The sequence below is a fragment of the Chiroxiphia lanceolata genome, chromosome 17 (assembly GCF_009829145.1).
Source record: "Chiroxiphia lanceolata isolate bChiLan1 chromosome 17, bChiLan1.pri, whole genome shotgun sequence".
NCBI classification, from domain to species: domain Eukaryota; kingdom Metazoa; phylum Chordata; class Aves; order Passeriformes; family Pipridae; genus Chiroxiphia; species Chiroxiphia lanceolata.
The window spans coordinates 5143718-5170921 of NC_045653.1; the positions used below are offsets into that span (position 1 = coordinate 5143718).

General features: G+C 44.6%; 1 protein-coding gene and 1 long non-coding RNA gene across 7 annotated transcripts in view; both read left to right on the forward strand.

Moving 5' to 3' along the window:
* Positions 1 to 1736: 1736 nt before the first annotated feature.
* PARD6B (par-6 family cell polarity regulator beta) lies at positions 1737 to 17804 on the forward strand. The gene is made up of 3 exons (XM_032704741.1): positions 1737 to 1874; positions 6443 to 6665; positions 13195 to 17804. Exons 1-3 carry the CDS (start codon positions 1809 to 1811, stop codon positions 14022 to 14024), a joined length of 1119 nt encoding a protein of 372 aa, XP_032560632.1. The 5' UTR covers positions 1737 to 1808; the 3' UTR covers positions 14025 to 17804.
* Positions 17805 to 24258: 6454 nt separating this feature from the next.
* LOC116795193 overlaps positions 24259 to 27204 on the forward strand; it is a 37577-nt gene continuing 34631 nt past the window's right edge. For all 6 annotated transcript variants that reach the window (XR_004359989.1, XR_004359986.1, XR_004359987.1 and 3 more), the window contains exon 1: positions 24259 to 24345. This is a non-coding gene — a long non-coding RNA (uncharacterized LOC116795193). The remainder of the gene's footprint in view (positions 24346 to 27204) is intronic.

Consider the following 27204-nt stretch of genomic DNA (forward strand, 5'->3'; position numbering starts at 1 on the left):
GATAGAATAAGAGGTTTTACTCTAGTCCTGCTTACATAGCCGTAATCTGTCTTCTGTTGCACCAGGATCCCAATTTTATCTAAATTTACAGACTGAATTCTCTACGTATCCTTTTGCGGTGTAAAACCAAAACATACTGGATAAAGACTTGAATCAGCCTAGACACTGTCTGACAGCAAACTATACTTAACTATTAACAATATCCTCTGTGCTAATTACAGCTTGTCTTGGCTCGAGTGATAGCTGCAATTCCTTTGCCTTTGGCGTGATGGGATTAAGACGAGCTGTACAAAAACCAGCACCGACTTAAAAGTGATTCAGCACTGGATGTTTTTTATTTAATTACTGATTACCAGCTGAGACTTGAGGACTGACTAGACACTCATGCCCTGCCTCAGCTGCAAGGAGTTGTTTGAACTCCCTTCACAGCCGTCCACACAACATCTACACGAGGATACCTCACATGGAGTTCTCTTCTATCAGGTTTGCAGACTAGGGAGAGAACTGTAATTCAAAGGTTAGTTGACATAACTTGATTAATCTATATGCTTTCTTCTTACCAATACACAAGTGGAAACTCATTCTAATTCTGACAGTAAAGTGCTTATGGTCCCCCCACTCACTGGTTTTGTCAGTAGCTCTCTCAGGGTGGCTAAACCAACCTCTGTATGAAAATAACTATCAATCTCAGAATTAAACCAATGAAAGTTGCCTAGGACAACCCCTCTGACATGTTACCAGATCCTGCCATCTTATCTGTGGCTAAAATGAAAACAAACTCCATGAACACCTTTATGCCCAGGACAGGCGTACAGCCACATCCGGAGAGGAAGAGTTCAAACCTTCAGCCCCATCAAGACTTATTTTATGTAACTAACACTGGTGCAGTTTGTGTGTTAAACCCACAGGACTACAGAAGCATCTCTGGAGATCAACCAGTCCATCCCCAACCCCAGATGTCTGAGAGGTTTGGGGTCTTCAGGGCACCTGCCCAGGGTCTCCCGGCCCCGAGGCGCCGAGGCTGTGGAGCTTCCCAGGGCTGTGGGAGGACTGCGAGGTTCGGGGTGGCGGCTCCTCTGGGCTACGGCGGGTGCGGGATGGCGGCTCCTCAGGACTGTGTGAGGGGTGCGGGATGGCGGCTCCTCAGGACTGGGAGGTGCGGGATGGTGGCTCCTCAGGGCTGTGTGAGGAGTGCGGGATGGCGGCTCCTGAGTGCTGTGCGAGGGGTGGGGGATGGCAGCTCCTCAGGACTGGGAGGTGCGGGATGGCGGCTCCTGAGGGCTGTGTGAGGGGTGCGGGATGGCGGCTCCTCAGGATTGGGAGGTGCAGGACGGCGGCTCCTCAGGACTGTAGGAGTGAGGGTGCAGGAGGCGGGAGGCCCCCGAAGAGAAGGCGCGGAGCCAACCCGCGCTCCAGCCCCGTGCGCGCACAGCCACCGCCACCGCGGGCAAAGGTTGCCGGGGCACATCCCGCACCCCCTCCCCGTAGAGAACGACAACACCCCACTCCCCTCCCGCCGCCGCCTCCATCTTGCCCGCGGCGGCAGGTGCGCGGCCCCGCCCCGCGCGCTCCCGCGGAGGCGGCGCAGGCGCGGCCCCGCCCCGCTCCCCGGCAGGTGCCGCCGCCGCGGCCCCGCCCCGGCCCGGCCGCGCTGAGGGCGGAGGCGGCGGAGCGGCCGCGGCTCCGGCTCCCGCTCCTGGGAGGGGGGGGTCTCTCGGCTGGGCCGCGCCGCTGCCCGGCCTGTCCCGTCCCGCAGCGCTGCGGCGAAGCCACGAGCGACAGGAGCGCAGCCACCGACCGCGCGCGGCATGAACCGGGCACAGCGCGGCGCCGCGGGCAGCCGCGGCCTGGGCACCATGGAGGTGAAGAGCAAGGTGGGAGCCGCCGCCGCCGCCTCCTGAGGGCCGCGGGGGATGGGCCGGCCCTGCGGGGCCGTGGGGCCGCGGTGCGGCTGCGGGGACGGGGCAAGGACAGGACAGCTGCTGACTCACCTGCCCGAGGCCGCCGGGCACGGCCGGGGCGCTCACGGGCCCCCGCCCCGCCTGTCCCTGCGCCGGCCGAGCCCTCGGCCCGGGGCTCCAGAGCCGGGGAAGGCGCCGGTGTCGCTCGCGGGGCGCGCTGTCCGCGGGGAGAAAATAGGAGTGGTTTAACAAAAAAGGTGCAGGTCAGGGGAATCGGCCCTGAGTCCCTGCACGGGCTGAAAAACGTGCAGAGAAATAGGTACTTGGGGAAAGTTTGGGATTACTGGGCCAAAAGAGGTGTTTGGAGTCATAATTCATAAGCTCTGAAAGCCGCTCTCCGTCCGACTTACAACGAGTGCGTTTGTTTAATATTTGTTTAACTTGGTGACTGTTTCTGTGGTTCCCTTTTTTTACTTAGTGATTATGCGTTTCTGGACGTTTTTTTTTGTGCGTGTGTCTGTGGGGTAGAGCATATTCTTCCACCTTACATGAGAGGTAGAGGTAAGCCCTGGTGAACTTGTCCTAAAGTGGAGTTTATTGCCTTTTAGAGGCAATCAGAAAGCCCTACACGGGTAGTGTTTTATGAGTGTATACCTGTGTGTCACAGAATATATCACCAGTGTCTTGTGGTCAGGGCTTTGCACAAATCTGTAAATTCTCCCATGTGTGTATCCACATCCATTCTATTTTTAATATTTCCTTTGCTGGTTGTGCAAAGTTTTGCTGAGAAAGCTTTGTTCTAAAAGAAAATAGATTTTTTTTTTGTTTGTTTTATATTCGAAATAATTTCTTGATGTGTCATTCTGCTGTTAACAATTGTAGAACTGTTGGATGTGGAGTGTCAAGCTGTTAGCTAAATAAACGTTAAAACCACTTTTTCGTTTCCCAGGCAAATTGTAAATGCACCCACATGGGAATGTGTTTTCCACTGGTGGGAACATGGATCTGTTGTTGTTTTTTTTTTAATCTGGTGACCAGGCTGTGGTCTGTATTTTGTACCCTTCTTTCCTGCTAATCAGGTGTTACAGCAGCAGGGGAGGTGAAGCAGTCAGGGCTTGTGCTGTGTGGATTTGTAAGGATAACATTCCAGCGAGTGCTGGAACTTCAGGAAAATGTGTGGTTGGTCTCTACAGCCTGAATGATGTTAACACTATAAAAAAAAAAAGTCACCTTTTCATGTGGACAAAACCAGAAAGCACAGGAATATCTGGTAGCTCTGATTTCAAACACTAGTAAAGCACAGCTGGTACTGTGGTTGGTGAAGCCTTTCATTTTGTTTATGCCTTATGAGGTTGAAAACAATCGGTGTGATGTGTTTATAAACCCAAACCACTTTTTCCTCAGCCCAAAACTCTAGGATTACTCCTTCCCCACTGTGTGTTTTCCTTGATTTAAAATACATCTAAGGAATCACCCATGTGATGTTCTTGGTGTTCATGCAGAGAAGTGTAGCTCTAATGAATAGGGACTGTCCCTTAAGTGCATGTTTTGGAGCAGGTTTCAAGGCATTCCTAGAACTACTTGTTGCTAATGCATTATTTAACAGCACCTCCATTTAATATCGCAGAGGAGTCAGCTTCCTTCTATGAAAATGAGCAATTCTACAGAGAAAGAAGAAAGGCCTGTGTGGGAGGGAGGTGGAGGGAGCCCTTCCTGCAGAGTGGCCTGGGCTTTGAAGGCTGATCAGTGATGTACAGCTCTTTATTTAGGTATTCCAAATCAATACTTGTGCCCAGCTGACTGGGCTGGGCCAGCACAGCCCAGCTGTGGCCACAGTTACATGAGCACAGTCCTTTTGTTAGTCTAGTTTATTCAGTTTGGGTAACTGCTCTGAACTTGCTCTGGGGATTCCCCGTAGCACTTGAATTCCAGTCGGCCCATTTTCTTGTCACAGAAAATAAAATTTTATACCCCCAAACTGGAGTTCCTGGTGATGGTATGAGAGCCTGAAATTAAACTTCTAGACGTAAAATTCAGGTTTGCCCTCCTCTCTTTCTTATGGCTTGGAATAATTGGGGTTTTTTTTCAGAGATGGTCACTGGAGCTTGTGTTCTGTCTGGAGACTGGCAGTACAGCAGCTTTATGCTGTGTAACAGAGCACTTGAATAAAAGTGTCTCCCATAAGTGAGTCTTAAGTGAGAATCTCGGGTGACTTCCTGGTGTGCTGACACGGCCCTCCTGCCTTTTCCCGGGGGAGTCAGCAGGAGAACAGCACGTGTTTAAGAGCTCAGGTGGCAAGGAGCCTTCTCTGCTTAAGTTACTTTTCCAGTCTTTCATCTCCTCCAAAGTGTAAAGTGCAGGCCTGTTTAATGGGATGGAGTTCAACATCTGATATAAAATGAAAACATTTCGAGGGGGTTAAAATAAACCATGGAATTGCACCGTTTTAGTTTTGTCTTTCATCTGCTGTATGGTGGTATTGAGCATGTGGCAAACTGTGGAAATAAGAGCCCTGTTATGAGTCTCTTGGTATTTACACCGACTGTGTATAAAATAACATGGAAAAAATAAAAGTCACGTTTGAAAATCTGGCCCTTCACTTGGTGCGATAAGATTTAAATTTACTCCAAATTGAGGGTGAAGTTGTTGGCTTTTTAAACTTTTATTACTGAATTATGTTTAAACTGTAGGCTTTGAAAGCCAAACGTTTACATTGCTGCCATGTGTGGACAGTTCCTGAGGTGTCCATGCTGAGAAAGGATTTGAGAGACAGGATAAAGTCTTTCAGTGATATCATGATTGTGCTGCTTCTGACGTGATGAGAGTTCCTCCTGTGGGCTGGGTCTGGCTTTTTTTGTTGTAGGCAGGTATGAATCATCCCTTCTGCCTTACTGTTAGTTAATGGTACTGTAACTGGAGTATTTCTAGAGGAGGAATGTTCCCAGATAATTCCTTTATTTGAAAGTTTTGGAGGAAGGTGGGGGTGGTGAAGGTGTAGCTTGTTTTGAGTTAGCATGGTGTTAACATGCTAACAACGAGGTCGTTGTCTCCTTATTTCATTCCTTTGTTTGCATGTGGGAACTCCAAAGCTTTTATTCTCCAAAAGATTGTAATCAAATGTGAGGTGAAGGTTGGGCTTGGAGGGTGGTGAGTGCACCTTCACATCTGCTGTGTGTAACACACACCTGAGTATGTGATACTGAGGCTGATACTGATGTTTTGTTCCATGTGTTCTGCTCTTGCTAAAAAATTATTTGAAGTTCTTATTTTCACTGTAGGGCAGCAGTATAATTCACCAGGGAAAAAAAAAAAGCCACCAACTGAGTTTTTTGATTTATTAGCTTATTATCCTTTTAACTTGCATACAAGCTGTTCTGCTTTTTGTAACCTGGCTGCTGCTATCTCTGAATTCCTTTCAGCATCTCTGGTATGTTGTGTGTGCCTGATACGGAGGTTTTGGAGTAATTTTTGTCCAGTACTCGTTTTGCTTTGCCCTTGCTGGGCAGAACACTAAGATTTTATTGGTTATGTGTGCTGAAATTAAATTTGTCTAGTCTACATCAAATGCTTATTCTTTTATTGGCACCCAGTTTAGTCTTATACCTGCCCCCACTGCAGCATTGATAACCTTGTGTTTTAGTGTTTTAGTGAGTGATTTAGGGGACTGAGCTTGAGTGGACTTGTGAGCTGGGTATGGGTTGAACGATTATATTGACTAAATGCAGATCCTACCCCTGAAAGTAATTAGTAATAAGTCAGTGATTAAGCTTTTGTTCATATTTTCTGAGTATTTTCATATACCCTGGATAGAACCGTGATTTAAAAGATCGTGCAATCAAAATTTGAGTCTTGATAACAGAAGTGAATCTTCTGAATGCTTTTAGGGGTAGTGGCTGGTTGCCTCTGTTCTCTCTCTCTCAAGAGCAGAATTGGCTTGAGCTCAGCTCCCTAAAGCTTTGCTGCACGTGGTTTGTTCTTGGTAGTCTTCACGTCAGAGGCATTTTCATTTCTTGGCCAAACAATTGGGAGTCTGAAGGCTGTTCATTCTTGTGGAGGTGAACCGTGGCTGTGTCACAATCCATACACTCTGTTCTCGAGTGCACTCGTAGTTCTTTGAGGAAAAATTCCAGGTATTCACATAGCACAGGAGGTTAATCACCATCCTGTTTGAGTCACCACATCGGTGCTGACTGTGAATTCTGGCACTCAGTGAGAGCTGTTTCAGCAGCATGTGAGAATCTGCATTATCCTTAAGTTTGTCACCTTAATGCTAATGAGCTCCCATTAAATGGAACAATGAAACAACCTTTGCCTGCTCAAAAGTACATGTTTTATCAAGTCCAAAAATAGTTACAACTTCGGGGGAAAAAAACCTCCAAACAGTTGTTTGAACTGACTTTTTAATGGCATTTCAAAGTTCCTGGTTGTAGTTTCTAGTGCACTTCTAATTCCATAACTTCTCAGGTTTAACATTCAAATAGTTCTGTTGCTTGAGGGTGTTAGATTTCCATCCTAATGACATAAGATATGTTTTGTTGTAGTTTGGAGCAGAATTTCGACGGTTTTCTCTGGAGAGGTCCAAGCCTGGAAAGTTTGAGGAGTTCTATGGATTGTTGCAGCACGTGCACAAGATACCAAATGTTGATGTGCTGGTGGGGTACACGGACATTCATGGGGACCTGCTGCCTATCAATAACGATGACAATTATCATAAAGCAGTTTCCACAGCCAATCCTCTACTCAGGATTTTCATTCAGAGAAAAGGTAAGTGCAGTTGAAATATGTGAATCATCTGTTTATCCAGTTGTCCCACATGTCAGCAAACAGTGTGATGTATGGAGGAAAAAACCCTTTAGCCCTATTTCATCATGTTGAATTCCGTAGTAATTGTGGATCATGAAAGGTATTCACAACTTGTCTCTCTTGAAAGAACTTCCTCAGGCAACCTATTTATACTTTGTGCTTTTTTGCTAGTTCAGTTAAATTAAATCTCTGGCAAATGCTTCCTTCTGGTTTTATGCAGGCAAATGAAAATAAACTTTAAACCTCTAGGGCTTTCTACTCTGTATGTAGGATACTTTTCACTTAAAATTCCAATCTTGATCAGATGAGAAAAGAGACCATTACAGGCTGGAAAGGAATATTGGAAGTCCTATTACATGAAGTATTAAATGTAATATACAAGTATAAATTCAAGGCTCACTTGGTAATATGCTACTCTTATCAGACTTTCCTAATAAAACATTTTGAAGCTTTGAATTGACAAGCTTATTTCAGTTAGCAAACCTCAGATGTGAGTGCTGCTGGGTTGTTGGTCTGCTCTGGTTGTGTGTTCCTGATGTCTGCATTTGTTCAGGAAGGGAAGTTGTACTTGTTCTTGTCGTGTTCACTGTCTCTGGTGGTTGCTAAGACAGGCATCTTTTCCTTGGAAAATACTTGGGCATCAGAACCTTTTATCAACATTCCCACTCCAAAAACTGAACAACTCCACAACAGCCTGACACTAACCCAATATTCACAACCAGTGTGGCTGCTTGGCAGCTGCTGTGCCCTGGCAAAATGGTTGGTTGGTTTGTGTTGATAGTATAATCTGGTGAGGGCTGTGTTTTCAGTCCTGAAATGCCAAAGGCATGAACCATTTGCTTTAATAGAACCTGGAGGTGGACAAGGTCTATGATTCCATTTAATCCCCTACAGTAGCCATATGACGAGAACAGATAAGCCACTTTGTCAGGCTGGGATTATTGAGTTTATATTTTAACACCATATGTTTTTAGATTGTCACTAGTGTTACCTGTCTAATGTTGCCTGTTCCTGTTACATTTTTAACACCTTATATCATCATTGTGCCTTCATTTAAAGCCTAATGGATTAGTTGTTACTACTCTGGTACAAAGAGTTGATAAAAGAACTGATACAATGCACAGAAGTAGAAATGAGATTAACCCACTATAGTTTATCAGAACAAGAATTGGCTGGCAGGAAAAGCTGTGTGGAAAGTATCAGTTGTCACTGCCTTCCCTTGCACGTGAGAGCCTTCTGGCTATGGAGTTTTAGGGAATAGGGAACCCAGGCTGGAATGTTAGTCCAGCACTTCCAGTGCTGTACTTTGTTGTGAGTTAATTGTGACCACACTGATCATGTCTGTTGATTAAATGGAGGCTTTGACTTCACTGGCATCTTTGCCATATAGAACAGATATCTGATGAAAAATAAAGAAGTAACTTGGTTCTGTATTTTATTTGTGATGATTTGCCTGTAACCAAAGCTGAATTGCTGGAGTTAGGGGTGGGTTGTATTTTGTGCAGTGTGATTTAGCTGTGGTTAATTCATAGGATTGCAGAGAAGTTTATTGGCTGTACCTCTGAAATGGAAAATAAATGAACAAATACCTGCTATTGATGGAGCTGCTTTGATCTGTGCTGGTTTGGAACTATAATAAGTGACACAAGTTACTTTTCCCCCTGCAAGGCTGCTTGTGGCTTTCATGCATTCTCTTAAATCAGATGAAAAATTTCTGTGGGTTTTGTAGTGGAATTTCACCTTCTTTTGTGTTTCCAGCTATAGTAGTTGGGAATTTAAGATATTTGACAAAAAGCCACTCTGAGGAAGAGAGGAAGTTTCTGCTGTCTTAAAATATACAGAGTTTTTATTACACTGTCTTACCTGTTTAGAAACTACGTGTAATGTGTGCAAAGCTAACATAAGGTATGAGCAGACTGCAGTAAAATCTAATGTAAATAGTATTAACTTCTTAGTACATTGCATTCAAGGAACACCTTAAGGGGCTGAAATGGAAGCAACAAAATGTTTGTGCATTTATGAATAAGTGACAGTTGTGATAACGTTGTTAAGCCACAGTAATCACTCTTTCCTCTTCAGCTGTGACTCCTCATTTCTGAAAGCTGTCAGTTTGTCCTGAGCATTGTTGTGTCTTGGTTAATGTGGTCCTGTACAAAATCACATCTCTAGTTAGACTCCTCTAACTGTACTTCACTAAATTCCTTTAAAATACTTCAAACTGCTCCCATGCTAAATCCAAACTGGGGCTTGATGTTGCACAAGTGGAGATTGGCTGTCAGCTTGTAGAAGGCAGTTCCTGGCTGGAATTTCGTTCTGCAGTTTAACAGATTAACAGGTACTGTCGACATCTGGTATTTAAAGGTTAAACTGATGTATTGTGATTAAATCCAGATGTATGGGAGTCACTCTGTCTGTGAGAAAAACCCTACTGAAGAGACAAAGGGGGGAACACAGACTGCACAGGCTGAAGGACAGTTTGATGTGGGGAACTTTGCATTGTAAATACAAGTATAATAGAGATAACAGAAGATGTATTTCATTATAATATCCTTAAAAGTAACTTGCAGGATATTAAATTAAATATACCACTCTTGGAAGTCCTGCATGTATGTGGCTGTATTTAGTGAAAAGTGCATTCTTTGGTTAATCCATTTGTGCCTCTTTTCACCAAGAAACTTTATTTTGGTGAGAAGTAAGAGGAGTTGGCTTTTTATGGACTATCCTAGTTATTCTGAGGCCACTTCCTAAAAACACAGGTTATTTTCCTAAAATCATGTTTTATGTATCTTATGACTAGGAAAAGATTTGTTGGGGCTTATTTAAAAAAACTCAAAATTGCATCTATACTCAAATGTGCTAACTGTTGGGGGCTTTGAAACTTGAATTCTTGAGGGGTAACTCTACATTGCTTTGCAAATAGATCAGGAAAATATTTTAAAAATCTGTCTTCAGCAATGTTAAATTGAAAACAGATTTGGTGCTTGTGGGCTTTTGTTTTCAGCTTCACGGAGTGAGTCTGTACAGATTGGTGCCACCTTGAGCTTGAAACTGCTGGGGAAAATCATCCCTGCCCTGTGTGGACGTTCTTCTTAACGCTATCTGGAGTTTACACCTTGTCCTTTGGCTTTAGGCCAAAATATTTTCTGCCACAGCTTTAAACTGATTAGTGAGGTGCCAGAACAAAGATGCCTTTGTGCTTGAGAGTATTGCTTTAGAAAATTTGTTTAGCAGTGGAAGGGAGGTTAACCAGAGTGTGCTGTTTGGCTGAGATTTGGACAGATGGGTTTTTATCAACCTTTTGCTGGTTTTTTTTTTTTTTCCCCACAAACTCTGTAACTGTATATCTGAATGTTCATGCTAGTTTTGAATTATTAGAGGGCTAAGAGCAGTTATAATGCAAAAAACTTACCCTCTGGTGCTTCAGAGTTTCTTAAATGTTTTGACATCTGGCTTACAATTTTAGGATGCTTTTATTTCAGCAATGTGTCCTCTAACTTAAAGTTTCTAAAATCAAAAGCAAAAAAAAAATCCAACTCTATTAAGATTTCTGATTGTATATTTGTCTTTTGAAAGAGACTTTAGTTTCCTATCTCTTCTAAGAAATGTTTTTCTGATCTTAGGTTTTGGGTTAAAAGCACTTTTAAATCTGTTATTTTGCATATTTACTTAACATTTCTTTCAAAGCCAGTCCTTTTGCTACTGATCTTTGTGTTCCTCTAATTATGGAAAATCTTGAGTTGGACAGAATTTTAAGCCTTACAAGGTGTTGTGGAAGTCCGGCTGGGTGGTGGCTTTTGTGAAGGAAGTTGGGAACAATTCTAGATCTAACTTGGGTAAAGAGCACAGACTGTCTTTAATCATTTGCAGGACACGATTTGGATGTAATAAATGTGTGTGTGTTTGTATATCCAGTCCATGCCAGACTGGGGTGTGTGTGACCTGCCATGAAGGTGAGGAAGCCGTGTGGCAAACTGGGAATGTTGATGTGATACACATTTGAGAGGACAGAGTGGGTAAAATACCAGATCCTGTCTGATTCTCTTGAGTTTGTGCACTTTAAATTTAAGGAGAAACCCCTATAAACTCAATATCTGTGCAATGCACATGGGGGAGTCCATGACCTAAAAAATAACCTTAGCATTCATTAATGTTCTTAAATCTAATATTCAAGTCACCACTGTCTACTGTTTGTCTAAAACCATCTATATTATCACTTTCTTGCTGTTGTTGTGTTACTTTGTATTTAGCAGTAAAAGATATTTAAAGCAAGACCAGTCTGGGATCTGATTTCACAATTGTCCTTTCCAAGTTGTTTTGTAAACAGCTGTAATTTAAAAAAAAAAAAAAAAAAGACTATTGCAACTCATTGAATTGCAAAAATCCTTCCAGTGAAACACCAGATGTCTAACTGGAAACTGGTTGGATGGGTTGTGAGGAGAGATAAGGGCAAAACTTCTCACACTTTCTTCTTTCATCATAAATTTTAAGCGCACAACAAAAGAATTGCTCTGTGTTGCCTGAAAAGGCAGCACAGTGGAGTTCAGCAATGGAATACAGGGGCTTAAGCAGCTGATCTTCAGTCAGTCAGATATCCCAAGGGGCATTTTACAGAGAAAATGATAAGTTTGGACTTTTGGAGGTGTTTTACTCTTCAGACATAGTCCACCTGTTTTATGCTTTGGTTTGGGAGGTTGGATTGGTTTTTATGAACCAACTCTTAAGTCAGTTATACTGAACACTCTTAGGAATCTGAAGAACAGGTTTTTAGGCTATTTCTAAAACCTCCTTGCTTGATGTTGAGATCTAATGTTATTTTAATTTAACCTTAAATTACAAAGTAACTGAGATTGTCACAGAAGCCACTCCAGAGGATGGTAGGGCTGTATTGAATCAGGTGCCTTCAGCAATAATTCCTGTTTGTCCCTTGAATTGTTTAACATCTTGACCTGTGAACATCAATGCAAAAGATGCTCTGTCTTTAGCAAGCAGCTAAACAACAGCTTTGCCTCCCTTACTGTGTGATTAGTTTTTTTAAACAAAAAAAAAAAAGTAAATGAGGCCATCAGGACACATTTTTCTAAACCAAGTTGGTGAGCTGTTGTGTACACACAAGGTAGGTTTATAAGAAGTCCCTTTGGGGCTTTTTGTGTGGGCTAATTTAATTTTGTCCCTTCTTCTCTTGTTCTTTTTCTTTTAGAATACCAAGTCCAAGGCTGCCTGAGCAGAGCAGTCAAAGGGCTGTTCTTGTTTTCAGGGAGGAGTTAGTGTTCCATGCTGGAGTAGCGGTAAACTGTTGCTCCAGAAATACTTTCTCTGTTCTATTTTGCCTAAAGCATCTGAAGAGTCCAAATATAACTGATATGTGTCTGTGTATCTCAGCCTCCAAAAGAAGTGTCTTTGACTTACCCAGCTCTCCCTGTGCACTGATTCCTCAGCAGTTGACAGCTCCCCTGAAATGCCACGTTAGGGCAGCTTGCCATGGTTATTCCAATTCACAGATTGAAATGTATAGCCATTCTTTTGCTTTCTTGGCTCTACCAATGGCATCTTAATGTGATAATACAAAGAATCCCAACTTCTCTGAGTCCCAGAGTTCTGCTTGACTGTTTTTTTATCCACTTCAGAAAAAAAAAAAATCTATGCAATTTTGCAAAAGTACAAGTGTAAGTCCAAGGAAACTCAGATCTGATTGTATTTAGGTTCATTCTTTTTGGAGAACTGTAGTGTATTAAAAGGGAAAATGGAACCTTTGGTAACTAGGCATTTCAGAAATCAGAATGTGTGTTCTCCTCCCTCAGTAGTTGTATGACTAACGTGTTTTCTTTTTTGAAGTTCTGAGCCATTTGCATATTTTGTATCCAATTGTGGCAGTTACAGCATTGCCTGCATGAACAGTTTGGCCTCAAGTGTTTGTGTGCAAGGTCTCTTTGTTTCCCTCCACAGCCATTTTACCTACATGGCGTGGGGGCAGGGGAGAGTGCAGAGTGGAATAAGCTTTCTGGAGTTTGAATCCAGGTCACTTGGCTGGCTCCCAGCAACTAGGCAATAATAGGCACACTGGCTGCTTTCCCTTTTTCATTCTTCCTTTTCCAATGATCTGAAACCTGAGCAGAGAAAACTAGCAAGTGGAATTACTCTGAATAAAATTAAAATGTTTCTAGGAATGTGCTCACTCTTTCCATTCTGCCCTTTCTCTCAAAGAACCAGCTGTGGTTCTTTGTGTCTGCCGCTGCTAACTCGCTGTAATTTTTTGGTGTACCCTCTTTCCTTTGGTAGAAGAAACCCAAAAGTATTACAAACTTTGAATCTCATAACATTAAAGCTTTTGTTTTGTGAGTAAAGAGAAAAGTTTCTACTGCAGTAAAGCAGAAACCTTCTAGATGAGGTGTTTTACTCAGCCAGCCTGTACCACGGTAGCAGTGTGCTCTGGGCCTCAGCTGAAGGATCTAAGCCCTTGTGCTCTGTCTAACCCCCCTGTGCTCTCTTGCAGAAGATGCAGACTACAGTGCCTTTGGGACGGACACCATGACCAGGAAGAAGAACGTCTTGTCCAACGTGCTCCGGCCGGATAACCACAAGAAGAAGCCCCACATTGTCATTAGCATGCCCCAGGACTTCAGGCCAGTGTCCTCCATCATAGACGTGGATATTCTCCCCGAAACCCACCGCAGGGTGCGGCTCTACAAGTACGGGACCGACAAACCCCTGGGGTTCTACATCCGAGACGGCTCGAGCGTCAGGGTGACACCGCACGGCTTAGAGAAAGTGCCAGGGATTTTCATATCCAGGCTTGTCCCTGGAGGGCTGGCTCAGAGCACAGGCTTGCTGGCTGTCAATGATGAGGTGCTGGAGGTGAATGGAATAGAGGTGTCGGGCAAAAGCCTCGATCAAGTTACGGACATGATGATTGCAAACAGCCGCAACCTGATCATCACGGTCAGACCCGCCAACCAGAGGAACAATGTCGTGAGGAACAGTCGGACTTCGGGCAGCTCCAGCCAGTCCACTGAGTCCAGCCTTCCAAGCAGCACACCAAATATTCTGGGAAACCTCTTGCAAGGAGAAGAGGAGAGCGACGAAGAGGACATTATCATTGAAGACAGTGGGGAGCCACAGCAGATCCCAAAAGCTGCCCCTACCAGCGAAAGCATAGAATCATTGTCACAAATTGAACTCCTTCACGAGTCCACACAAAACGGATTCCTGCCTTCCAGTGAGATGAACTCCAATCACTCAGCAGGCAGCAGTAGCATGGAATATGACGTACCAGATCCTGGGCGTAAGTCGTTGGAAGAAGATGGAACCATAATAACACTATGAAATTCCATTGGTGTACTTTGTGTTAAGTAAGGATGCCATACATGTTTCAATTGGGCTTAATATGTAAAACATTTGATACCTCTCCATCTACCGAGCACTGCAGTTAGATTAAAAGGAGGGAAAAAAGTAAATACAAGAAATTCAAAATTATGTAAGTTAACTAACTTCGTTAATTCTGCACTTCAATGTAAATAATTCACAAAGCTGGAAGATAATTGATAAATGGCTGAAATTGGATGAGGAAAATTTAAATTGAAAATGAAGGATAGCTAAGAGATGCCTGTGAGCTTTCTTTTAAAGGTACTTGATTTTTTTTTTTATTATTATTTTTTAATGTTGAATACTACTGGTTCTATAGAAGTAAACTTAATTATGTGTGAGGCTGACTATCTAATGTCCTGTGGTTTCATGTTCATGTGAAGTGCTACTTACGTGTGATGGAGCTGCTTTAGCCACCTCACTCCTGCCCTGGGCTGCAGAGCTGCTTGTGGGGCTCTGTGCAGGAGGAAGCTGGAAGATAAGCTGGAGGTGGGTGGGAAGAGCTGGAGGTGGCTGGGCTGTTCCCTGGCTGACACAGGGAGCACAGGGGTTTGGAGCTGGGGGCTTGGAGGGTGACTGTTCCTTTGTAGGTGAATGTGCAACCACAGCCTCAGTTAGTCATGCACCTTTCCTGGTTCTAATGGCCAGGCAAGCTTACTTTTAATGACTGATTTTGAAATTCAAATGTGAAAAGTCTTAACACTAGTTGTATCAAAGACCTGTTCTCATTTTAGTTTGCAATATTTTACAGACATCGTTGGATTTAGTTGCTAATCCCCATAAATTACAAAGAAATCAAATGTAAACTTAATGCTATGGAAATAGCATAACATAATCTCTGTTAAAATTGCAGTCCTAGTGGAAGCTGTAAGGGTTTCTACTGGCAAAGGTTTGTTGTAGTGAGTCTGGATGATGTAAAAAGTGACTTTCTTCAAACCTGAACAAGTTAGAACAGCTTAAATTAAATCCCTGGATTAAAAAAAGTCTTAAATCAGAACGAGGCTTTACTACAACTTGTTTGAGCCATGTGATATGAACTTACCCGTTATAACGAACTGAACTGTAAATGCAGATCTTTGTGTGCCCCTGGCTGGGTGTTTGGGATATTCCAGAGCTGCTCTGTGCAACAACACTGACAAGCCCTGATGCTGTGAGCACACAGGTGTGTGTGCAACCAGCTGCACTCACTGGGATTCTTGCAGGGGAGGATTCTAGCCTTGTTTTTCCCTTTCCCCTTTTTGTATCTCCTGCTTTACCACTTTGGCACTCAGTTCCCTACCTGACTCTTCTCTGGGAACATAAGTTGTGTCAGGAAAGTGAGATGGGAAGTAATGGGATTGGGCAGGAGGATGGCTGGAGCTTGTCCCCAGGGATCCCATAGGCTCTAAGTAGGAAGTACCAGTTCTGTCCTGTGGTCCTGTGCTCACCAGAGCTAGGAGTCAGGTTCCTGGGAGCATGTTCTACCCTCTGGGAAGACAGGATGAGTGGGAAGGGACACTAACCCCTTTCTTTTTTTCCTTCAGTCTATCTTGAGGAAACATCTACCTCTGGTAACTTTACTAACGGGAGACTAACTGTAAGTTTAATGTTAAAGCGTCTGTAAAGGTCTTCATAGACTATCAGAGGCTAAAGCTGTATTTGTTTAAGGTTTTTGTGACTGCTGCAGGAGCCCCTGCTGTTTGGTGTTAAAAAATGCACATTTGAAATGGGTATCTTGTGAGCAGGGGTGTTCTCAAACCTTGCCAAGAGAGGCATCCATGGCCCTTAGGATTTATGGAGGGTAGGCACAGCAGGCGCTGGTGCTCTGCAAATACAGGTGAGGGTGCTCTGGCCTCACAGTTATTTATGGTGTCTTTGGTGTCTATAAGGAGAGGCCCTGGAACCTTTTACAAGAGCAAGAACTTTGAAGTGTTTCACTTATTTTGCTAATAGTTATTAAAAATGAAGTAACTACACCCAGTTAGTGTGAAATGAGGAAAAGAAATGCTCATTCTGCAACAAGTAGACTTTACCTGTATGTGTTTTCTCTCAGTGCTGCTCTACACTTCCTTTCTTTAAGGAAGATTGTTTACTTTAAAATATCTTTTTTTTTTTTTTTCCTTTATCAAAAGACTTTCCTTCCTGTATGAAATCACCAGTGGAGGGTGAGGCTCATTATTCTGCTAGTTTGCACTTCTGTGCCTTTGGTTTACTTGAATGTATTGTGAATAATCAAAGGAATAAAGGCACTTGGATGGGAAGAGATGAGGTCCACAGGTACAGAGAATGAACTGGTAGCACACTTAATGCAGGTGTAATGCTTTCATTCCATGGAAATCCCTTCTGGAGCTGATGTCCAGGAGTGTTTTGCAGCTTGGATCATGGCTTGGGCTGAGTCTGGGAATGCCCAGCTGGCAAGGGAACTGCTCAGCTCCCAGCCTGAGTCTGGTGTGTCAGCCAGGCTGTGCTTGGAGCAGGGGTGTGAATAGTTGGAATATACATGCCAGTATTAAGGACTTGTAGAAATTTAACTGGGGTCCTACTCTAAACTGCATGAGAGTTCATCCTTAGGACCTTTCCTGCAAACTGATTAATCTAAACGTGAGGTAATATTCTTTTTGACATATGTCATGTTCTGTTTTACAGACATTTGGTAACATGTAGTAAAACTAAGCATTTGGGACTTGATAAAAACATTAAAGAATAAACCTAAAAATGCTTTTTTTTTTTTTCAAGTGTGTATTTACAGCTGCAATGACAGACTGCACAGCATGTAATTGCTTAATGCTGCAGTTACCACAAAGTTCCTAAAGTTCTTCCATATCTTACTAATGCATACACTGTTAATTACAAAAGATTTTTAAATTGCTACTTCAGGATGATCAATGGTTGATTACGAGTGGCTAAACTTAATTTTATATATAAATGATACTGGGGTTCACTATAAGGTTTTTTAAAATATGCTGATATTGTTAGCCTTTCATTCACTACCTCCTAAATTTTTAACATCTTTACTGTTTTCTCCCTGGAAGACAATACTTAAAGGCTTGACTGTTTTATATAGATTTTATCTTTAGCTAAAAAAAAAAAGAGGAAAAAATCCAGAGGTGATGGTGAGGATGCTGCGCATGATTGACAATATTACGCTGCTATTGATGTAATCTTTGTGTATTGAGTATCCTGTGTATGTAAATTGTATTTTCAATCCAGATTTTATAAATTAATTTATAAGTATCCAAATTATTTCAGAATGGAATGAAAAACTACAATTCCTTTGACTAGTGTTATATGTTGTACATACACAGTGGGGGGACAAGTCATTCCTCCCTTGCAATGGGAGATCTAAGTGCACCTTAATAGGAAGAAGAACAAATTCTTAATAGAATTAAGATGCATTTACTTTGAAGTTCTGCTGTGGTACTGGAGAAGTCAAGCCTAACTGTGAATCATATTTTTTTTTTTTCCACACCTGAGTTAAATTTAGGACAATGTTCTCACAAGCTGTCTTTAACATGTGTATTTTTGTGAATATTATGTATTTTCTAATTAAATTTTACTTGCAATGTGATTTTTACATGAATGAACTTGTTTAAAATGTCAAATATCAGTATTTTTCTTACAACTTTAATGTATAATGTACATTGGTATCTCACTGAATGAAGATTGATTTTACAAAATCAAGCTAGATGTAGTTGTATATTAGTCTTATATTTTTACAGACTGAAATAAATGGATATAGAAATAAAATGGGTTTTTTTCTCAGTTACTTTGTCAGATAAATAAAAATGGAGAAGAATGTATCCTCTTTTTCTCAAGTGTCACGTTTTCCTCCTGGGCAGCTCAGCAGGCTGTGTTCTCCTGTCAGTCTTCACCCTGTGCTTCCTGCTCTGCACGTGGGAGGTCACCAGGGTTCCAGACACTTGTCCTTGGTCCTCTTGACTAATCTGTGCTGTGCTTGTTCCTACAGTAGCTGCAGATGGTGACGACGAGTGCCTGCCTGAGCACTGCTCCTCCAGAGTTTGGGTCCTGAGGCCTGGGAGGTGGTTCCTCACCCTCCCTCACCTGTGCCAGGTGCTGCTGGGGATGTGGAGTTGTCACTGCCACTGTAAGTATTGGGCGAACCATCTGTTTTAACTCACCCCTTTTACTTGCAAATGTTTTCTCTCATCTCTTTTGCCTTTGCAGCCCCTGTAAACATTTACCCAGTGACCAGAGACTGGAGCTGTGTTCAGCCCTTTGTGTGTGGCTTTTGTTTTTGCTGCTCTGAGGCTGAGCACAGGACTCCTGTTCTGCACCTCCCTCTATGTCTGCAGGCCTGTTTCACTTGTGTGGGCCAGTGCTTTTCATCCTTGCTGATGTAGCCTTTGGGAGGGGACAGAAGGGCTGAGAACACCACTGCAGTGTCTCAGTGCAGCTGCTGAAAGAACCCAGGCTGCTCCCCTGGCCACTTGGGCCTCGGTGTCTTGGAGCTGGAAGACTTTTCTTGACTCTGCATGGACACCTTGAAGGAATGCTGGGGTGCTGGGGTGTGCCCCTGGGGTGCTGGGGTGTGCCCCTGGGGTGCTGGGGTGTGCCCCTGGGGTGTGCTCCTGGGGTGCTGGGGTGTGCTCCTGGGGTGCTGGGGTGTGCTCCTGGGGTGCTGTGGGCTCTGCAAATGCACCCTCTCCAGCGTTCCTTGGCTCAGGACACGGGCTGTGGGGTCACTACTGAGGCAGCTCATGCTCTTGGCAGCAGGAGCACAGGCCATTTAGCTGGAACTTAGGTATCCATTAAGGTTTTGATGTCTTCCTGCGGGGTTCTATATATGGGAGAATTTGTCCTAAGTATAATCTACTAGGAATCAAGGGGATGGGTTATTGCAGGAGCTATGTCCTCAGGAATGCCTGTATCTGTGAGGATAAAGTGAGCTTGACAGGCCTGGCTCTGCAGAGGAGGCACAGTCCAGGAGCTGGGCTGGGACACTTCTGGGGGCTGAGACTGAAGTGTCCACTCAGGCAGGGCAGCAATGCCAGTTCTAGAAATCACTAATACCTAGAGGTAGTTTTCTTAAACGGAGGAACTAATTTAAAGGAAGACTAACTTTCCCTACTGCTGCCTCCCCCGAGGAAGGAATGCAGCTGTTAACTGCCATAACATCCAGCCCTTAAACACCAGCAGTATTTAACTTCTCTCAAGGTGACAAGCTCTTAACAAGGTGTTAGGACTTGAGTTACTTTATGAAATTGAAAATTCATGTATGGTTACAGATAAAAAGACATCCCTGGATTTTCATAAGTAACAAAGTGAAAATCCTCCTCTTCTCAGTTCACCAGCAGGAGAAAGATTTAGACTAGTACTAAATACACCTTTGAAGGTTTTTATCTTAAAACTAGCAGTGACATTCTAGTTTCAGACTTGCTAGAATTACTTCTGATGAACACATGTCTTTTGCAACACAAGTATCAATACTCAGTGGGATGTAGTTGCATGTGGTAGTAGAGGAATAATCATCTTTAAGGTATGGCTTGCAATGCTAACATGAGGAAAAATGTATTGGACAGTTAGAATATTGTTCTTGGATGCTGTAGAAGTATGCAAGAAATGGTATGGCTGGTTTTTGGAGAGGCAAGATTGCAGCCAAGATATAAGAATTCAGACTCCTTGTGCAGGTACGATGGATCACTTGTGTACTTTGCCACTCAAATAGGAGATAATTTTGTCTCTGAGTACTAAATGTTGTGTGCTTGATTTTAAAAGTGCTTTAGAGCTATGAAGCACAAAGCAATTGAAGAAGTGTTGTGCTATTGAACCAGCAGTTCTTAGGGTTCAGAAGTGTTGCTAATAACATATCATATCCTGTCCTTCCAAATAACATTCCTTTCCACTTGAACTACTATTTAATTACCTGGTAGTATAAGGAAATACTTCGCATTTCATCAGTGTGAAAGGCTGGTTTCAGGCTCTGTGATGTTATGTTTAAGAAAGTCTATAAGAGCATATTTGTTGCCTCCACTTTGGGAGCACAAGATTCTTGTCTTCTGTGGTGCAGTGGCTTCTCCAGAATGCTTTCATGTGAGCACCTGCAACACCCAGTTACTGATAATGGCTTTTTTTGTAATCACATCCTAATAGCTTAAATCCACTAATAACCTTGTTACTGAGCCTGCCTCTTACACTCTTTCTGTTCTGTGCTGTAAAACTGGAAAAGTAGGTATTTTTTTGCGAACTCATGAACAAATGAGCTAAAACTTAAAGCAAAAAAACTACTTGCAAAAGACAATTTAGGTGTTTTTATTAAGCGTCGAAATGCTATTAACTATCTTTCAAATATGCTTCAGGTGGTTAGTAAATGGATCTCTAGACTGTGGAAAGGGAGACAGGAATGCAGAAGGAAAAGAAAGGGAAAAGGATGGAGGGAAGGGGTAAGGGCAGGATCTTGTTGTGACCCAAGCAGTGTGTCAGTTCTTCTCTGCTTAATCTAGAGCTGAACGTCTCTGAACTCAGGTCCTTTCAATACTCGCCAACAGGGATGGAGAAATTCCGAGCACCTTAAAGCTGCGTTTTCCTCTGCAGCCTTTCATGTCCTGGTGACTGAGACTGGACCAGAGCCCGCCCCGCTCCGCCGGGAGCCGGGCCCGGGATCAGCCGGGACCAGGGGGTGCTGCGGCCAGAGGAGCCCCCGGAGCCCCGGGCGGGGGCTGAGGAGCTCGGCGGAGCTGCCCGAGCCCCCGGGGAGGAGGTGGGTGCCGAGCAGGGACTGCCCCGGCTGGGATCGGTCCGGTCCGAGCGGACACCGAGGGGCTGCCCCGGCTGGGATCGGTCCGGTCCGTCAGCGGACACCGAGGGGCTGCCCCGGCGGGGCGGGCAGGCTGCAGCTGCGGCCGGGGAAGGGCCGGGGATCCCGGCGGGGCTGTACCGGGTCCCTGCAGCCTCCCCTGCCCGGCCGGGTCCCACCGGGTCTCGCTGCCCCCGCCGGGCACCGCAGCCCCCGAGCTCGCCCCGCTGCAGCCGCGGAAGCTCCCGAGCCCCCTCCCCGAACTCTGGCGGGGCTGTGCGAGGAGCCGTCCCGGCCGTGCCCGGTGGGTCCGTGGGCAGCGCAGGCTGCTGATGTTCCCTCGGGACGAGCAGGGACAGGTCTGCAGGACTCCCGCGTCTGGGATGTAAAGTTGAGCTGCTGAGTAAGAATTTCCGTGCTTTTGTTTTTTAGGGTTTTTTCGTGGTTTGGGGGTTTTTTTTCTTAATTACTCTGGCTGGTGCTTGTGATTTGGTTTGTGGAAACCAAGCCTGCCGGTGTGTGTGAGTGAGGGCGGGCTCTGAGCGCCGCTGATTGAGCGGAACAATGCTGGGTTTGAGGGTTCGAGGAGTGGCCAATTCCCCGAGTGCAGCCGCTGAGTCCCTGCTGTGACAGCGGGGTCTTGCACTGTCACAGTCCCAGTAAGGGACAGGGGACACTTCAGATCCCTGAAGGCAAGAGGGAGGGTTTGAAGTTGCCCCTTTCAGGCTGAGATGTTCTTTCCCACCCCAAAAGAAGAGAGGAAGGCTCCAAATCTGAAGTGGGGAGCACTTGGGAGTGTTTCCCTTTCTGACTTGTAGAAAGCTCTTATCCCACCTCTTTGGGGAGATTAAAATTTTCCCTTATTAAGATAAAAGATGCTTCTAAACCAGCTTTTAAAACAGCTTTCCTTGCTCCCTTCCTTCATTTTGACAGTAAAATGTTGTTGTGATTTATTTTTGTTGCCAAGAAAAAAAAGGGAAACTTGTTCAGTTTCACCATTGAGAGAAATTTTTTCCCCATGCCTTTCCCAAAACCATCTCTCCATCAATTCCTTCTTTATATGTGGTTGTCAGTGATTTGCAATAAGTCAGACTGTTTACATCCAAAGCTTGGGATCTGTGTTTTGGTTTTGTGTTCAGCATTTTCAAGGTGATGACACAACTTAATCCAGGATACCCCATCATTTTCATGTGGTTAAACCACTGACAGCTTCTGTCTTGTGGGTTAGGATCTACTTTATTAGTCATGTACCCATATATAGTGGGCCACACACAAGTCTTGTTAATGCTGTTAACATTTACAAAAATGAATTTTCAAACTTGATTAAGATGACGTTTGAAAGTGAATTAGTTAGTAGGGAATAAGCTTCATTTAAGTATTGGTTCATGTCAGCTGGAGTCTATTGATTCATCAAGTGCCACTCATACTGGTGTTAAATAAGAAATAAAGACAAATAAACAAATTTTCCTGTACAGTGCTGTACAGGAGTGTGTGTTTTTGTAACTGGGTGCCTGTTAGTTCTGACAAGAAGTACAGAAACAACTTGTGTTCTTTACTCCTTATAAGTCATTCTGTTTCCTTCAGGCCTCTTCAGCTGAAATTAAACATGTGCGTTAATACTGATCTCTCTTGGACCTTGCACTTCCACTGGTAGCCTGCTCAAAGCAGCCTTGTCATTTAGGTGTTTTCTTATGTGGGAATTAATCACAGCTTTTGTGGCAGCGTTTTCTTGAGTGTCTCTTCGGGTGGGCCTGGCCTTGCCAGCTCACCTCAGTCATGTATTTCAGCACCATGGAAATCAGAATGGAGCTTTTGGATTCCTTTGCACAGAGAGTTGCCTTAATTTTGCAGTTTTTAATTTTCAATTAGCAATAACTATTTCCTCAAGCATATGACTTCTAATTTTCATTATGAGATTTAGTTTTGTGTAGCAGTTGTACCAAGAAGAAAAGACTACAATACTGCTGAATACAAAATAAGATATTTGTGTAGTCTACTAGAAGACTTTGCCAAGTGGAAGCTCTCAAGCCTCTCCTGGGTGACATTATTCTGCCTGATGTGAATGTATCCTGTAAAGAGCTGGGACAGATGTTGGTTCACTGTGGAAACACACCTGACATTCCACTCCTTGCTCCCTCTCAGACCCAGATTATTGGTCCTCAGGAGGGTTTGTTCAGGATTCTGGAGCTGCCATGGGACCAGATGATACTGAAGCCCTGCTCATTTGCAGCAATACTCAGTGTTCCTGCTGGAGTCTCCAGGGTTATACAGAGCTCTGTGCTTGTCTGCTTTGGCTATTTTTAAATTTTTCTGCCTTCTCACCTTAATGACTTGCTAGGAGAGCACTTTGAATCCCAACAAAGGCTTTTTGGAAAACTTCGTAGAAGAGATTTAGTGCTGGATGTTCTTTTTTCGTGTTCCTTCATAAAGTGTGATGTTAGAACACCGTATTCATGTCTGGTGGGCCTGAACAGTTGATGATATAAAATACCTGACCCAAATATTTTTATCAAGGAGAGAGCTTGATATTAGAAATATCCATGGGAAAAGCAGGTAAATTGTCATAAGGTTGAATGGGAACACAATGCTGAGGCAAAATGAAAGGAGTGATGGTGGGGAGTAAAAAAAACTTCTCTTATTCCAGGTGTGGAGTAAAGAGGGAGGAGATTTGCTGTGGAGAAATAAAGACATCTAAAGAAGTGGTGAGAAAGAGATACTACTATGGGCACATTATATAGTGCTCAAACCAAAGCATGAAAGGAAAGCTGACCTCAAAGCCAGGCTGCGGACTGTTCCCCTCCAAGTTACAAAATGAAGTAATGGTTTTAATTTTGTTTTCTTTTCTTTTCTCAAATAAACAGTTGGATCAGCGGTGGAACATTAAATGCCATGTAGAAGTGGTGCTGTTGAGCCTTTGGCTGAAGTTTCACGGTAAGTTATCGCTGCTCCTGGAAGATTGAACCCATCCCTTCCCCTTGGGCAGTGCCGGCATGAAGACGGCTGTGCCATGGACTGAAGAGCTCAGCTGGGCTAAAATGAGGCAGCAAAGGAATCAACGGGCGGTTTTCAACCCAGCAGAGTTTCCTGGTTGGTCCCACCGTGTGTCCCCTCACATGCACAGGGCTGGCCGAGGGACATGGGCGGTGACGGGATGAGCAGAACGCTTCCATCACCAGCGCCGGCTTACGCAGCTTTGAAGTGCCTGTGCAATTACAGTTTGACTAAGAAACACCTGTCACCGCCTAGTTTCATCACAGCTGAGGTGTGTTCAGCGGGATTTGTTTCACACCTCAGCGCGGAGGCCGGACGGGCCCCGCGGGGCCCTCAGGGCGGGCGCGGGGCGCCATCTTGGCGCGGGCAGCGCTGCGGGGCAGTGACCGCCAGGTGGCGCCGGGGCGCGCGCGGCCGCCCGCGGGGACGGGCGGGAGGGTCTGAGGGGAGAGGCGTGAGGGGAGGCACCGACACACACGGATACCCGCGGACACACCCCCGCGGGGAGGAGAGCGGGGAGGGCGGTCACCAATACACACAGCACGGGGGGCAACCACGGTAGGGGACGGTGTAGAGCATCCTTATGAGGAGCGGCTGAGGGCACTCGGTGTGTTCAGCCCGGAGAAGGGGAGGCTGAGGTCAGACCTCACCGGGGTGTGCAGCTTCCTCACGAGGGGAAGTGGAGGGACAGCACCCATTCCAACTCTGTGGAGACAGAACCTGAATGGCCTGAAGTTGTGTCCAGGGAGGGTTAGGCTGGATATCAGGAAACTGTTCTGCCCCAGAGGATGGTCGAACACTGAACAGGCTCCCCAGGGCAGTGGTCACGGCCCCAAAGCTGACAGAGCTCAGGGAGTATTTGGACAACGCTCTCATGGACAGGGTGGGATTGTTGGGGTGTCCTGTGCAGGGCCAGGGGTTGGACTGGGTGATCCTTGTGGGTCCCTCCCAACTCATGATATTCTGTGATATCTCCAAGGCAGGTGCCAGACTCTTTTTGGTGGTGCCCAGTGACAGGATGAGGAGCAATGGCCATAAACTAAAACACAACAAGTTCCACCTCAACTTGAGGAAGAAATTCTTTCCATGAGGGTGGCAGAGCCTTAGAACAGCTCCCCAGGGAGGATATGAAGTCTCCCTCTCTGGAGACATTCCAAACCCACCTGGACATGTTCCTGTGTCACCTGCTCTGGGTGACCCTGCCTTGGTGGGAGGGTTGGACTGGAAGATCTCCAGAGGGCCCTTCCAACCCTGACTATTCTGGGATTCTGTAAACAACCAGCATTCTCTGTGGGTGTCTCTGGTTCCTCATAGTGTTACGAAGCCTTCGGAGGAGCATTCAGAGACAGTGGCTCTGCCTGGCTCATGTGTGTTATGGTGACAGGCACAGCCACCAATGGCACAAGCTGGTGGTGCCCACCAGGAGCCTGCGGTCAGAATGGGAGGCAGAAGTTCATCCTGGTGGAGTAGCTGAGTGGGGGGTACAACATTTGTAGCACACTGATTATTTTCACTATTGTCACTGCCTAATTGTGGGGGTGAACCATTCAGAGCAAGAGATCTGCGTTGCTATTCAGCTATTTTTGACTTCTATCCGAGCCTCTGTCAGTCTCTGGCTTTGTCATGGGCATGTCTTGCTCATGGAAAGGAGGCATTGTTGCTTCCAGAAGAAATGACATAGAGTGGAAAGAAACAAAAGCTTGGCTGCTCACATCTCACATGATTAGCAGGGGACTTCAGAGGAGAAGAGCTGCCTTGTAAGAATGGCTCAGTGTTAGTGGCTGCTGGAGCAGCTCTTTTTCCATTCATCTTTTGACAAAAATAGCTGGAAAGGAGCACGTGAACCTCAGAGTCTATTTTTTGATTTGTCTTTGGATTCTCTAGTACAGCACATCTAGTCTGTGCAAAATGTAGAACACAAGAGCTTGGTTTCTTCAGCCAAAAGTCCCTTGAGTTCATTCCTGAAAGGTAGTGATTGCTTCGGTGATACAGCATCACCTACTCAAAGCCAGGGCTTTGAATCAATAGCTCTTGACTGCTGATTGTGTTCTTTCTCATTTACTATTAACTTCCTTCACTCAATTCTTCCATTTGGGAGCTTATGCTAAGGTTTTTTTTATGTTCCTCATGTGTTTTCCCATTGGCCAGTCATGCACCTCACATTTCTGGCTCTGGTGTAGGAAAGATGATTGGCTTGTTCAGATGGATCCTGTGAGCTTTTAAACCTCTTGTGAGACTTCTCTTGCCAACCTTTCCTACCCCAGCCTCTTGTATATGCTGTTCTCCTCTTATTTCCATGGGTCAGTGCTGGTTACCTTTTGAGATAGGCTTCTTTGGGCTTCCTGTGTACCTTAAAGCAAGATTGGAAAAGATACCTACTCAGACATGTACAACTGGTTTAGTCACGTGTGGAAATTCCCTGTTTCCATTTCTCTGGCCCTTGGTCCTTGAAGAGGATTTACAGGTGGATACAAAATCTACTTGTATTGATACTTTTTTTATTTTAATGCATGTTTTGATCCTCCAGCATACTCACCTGTGACAGAACCACAGGGGAGTGGTTCTCAAGCCACTGAACTTCGGGCAGAACTTGCTCCAGGATATACTTATAAATCCTGCTTTATGATGGTTCCCCAGAGCAGCTGCTGATGGCTCATCTTTGTCTCGTGGTGCTTTCAGAACCTGCTCCCTGAGGCCCTGTGTGTGAAACCTGGTGTCATCACTGTGAAAAGAGAGGAAGAGGTTTATTTGGGTCGCTGTGTCTGGGGTTTGCTCACTTCCAAACAAACCAACCTCTTCCAAACAAACCTTCTCTCTTCTCACTGCTGAGCTGTTCAGTTTATAGTGCTTACTTTTTCTTATGAGCCTTTTATGTTAACATAGGATCCAAGACTGAGAAAGAATATAGATAAATCCTTTCCAAAAAGTCCCTGTGACAACTAGGATTTGCACAGTGTCTTTCACTTTTGGCTCTCGCTACTTTTTTTTCCTTTTCCTGAAAAAATAAGAGTTTCTATAAAATACAAGACAACAGAAATCTGTGCCTGGTTAAATGGTGGAGCCTGCCCTGCATCAGCGTGCTGGCCCTGCTTTGTGTTCTCATTCATCATTCTTACTCTGCTGGTGCTGCCTCCAGACTGACTTCAGTGCTGTTGGTTTGCCACCTCCTTGGGCTTGGTCTTGCTGATTTGAGTTAGAAGACCAAGCTCAGTCAAACCTTCCCTCCTCCCTCCTTTCTAGGAAGAGGAATATCCTTTTTTTCCCATGGACTGCTATGCTCTGGTGCTTATGCTGAGCACTTGACTAAATCTGTGGTAAGAGAAAGTAAAATACATTGCACAAGGGGAAATAAATCTTGTTTTATAGCGGGGGGTTCAGGGCAGTCCTGCTCTCTCTGGCTCATGAGAGGTTGCTGTA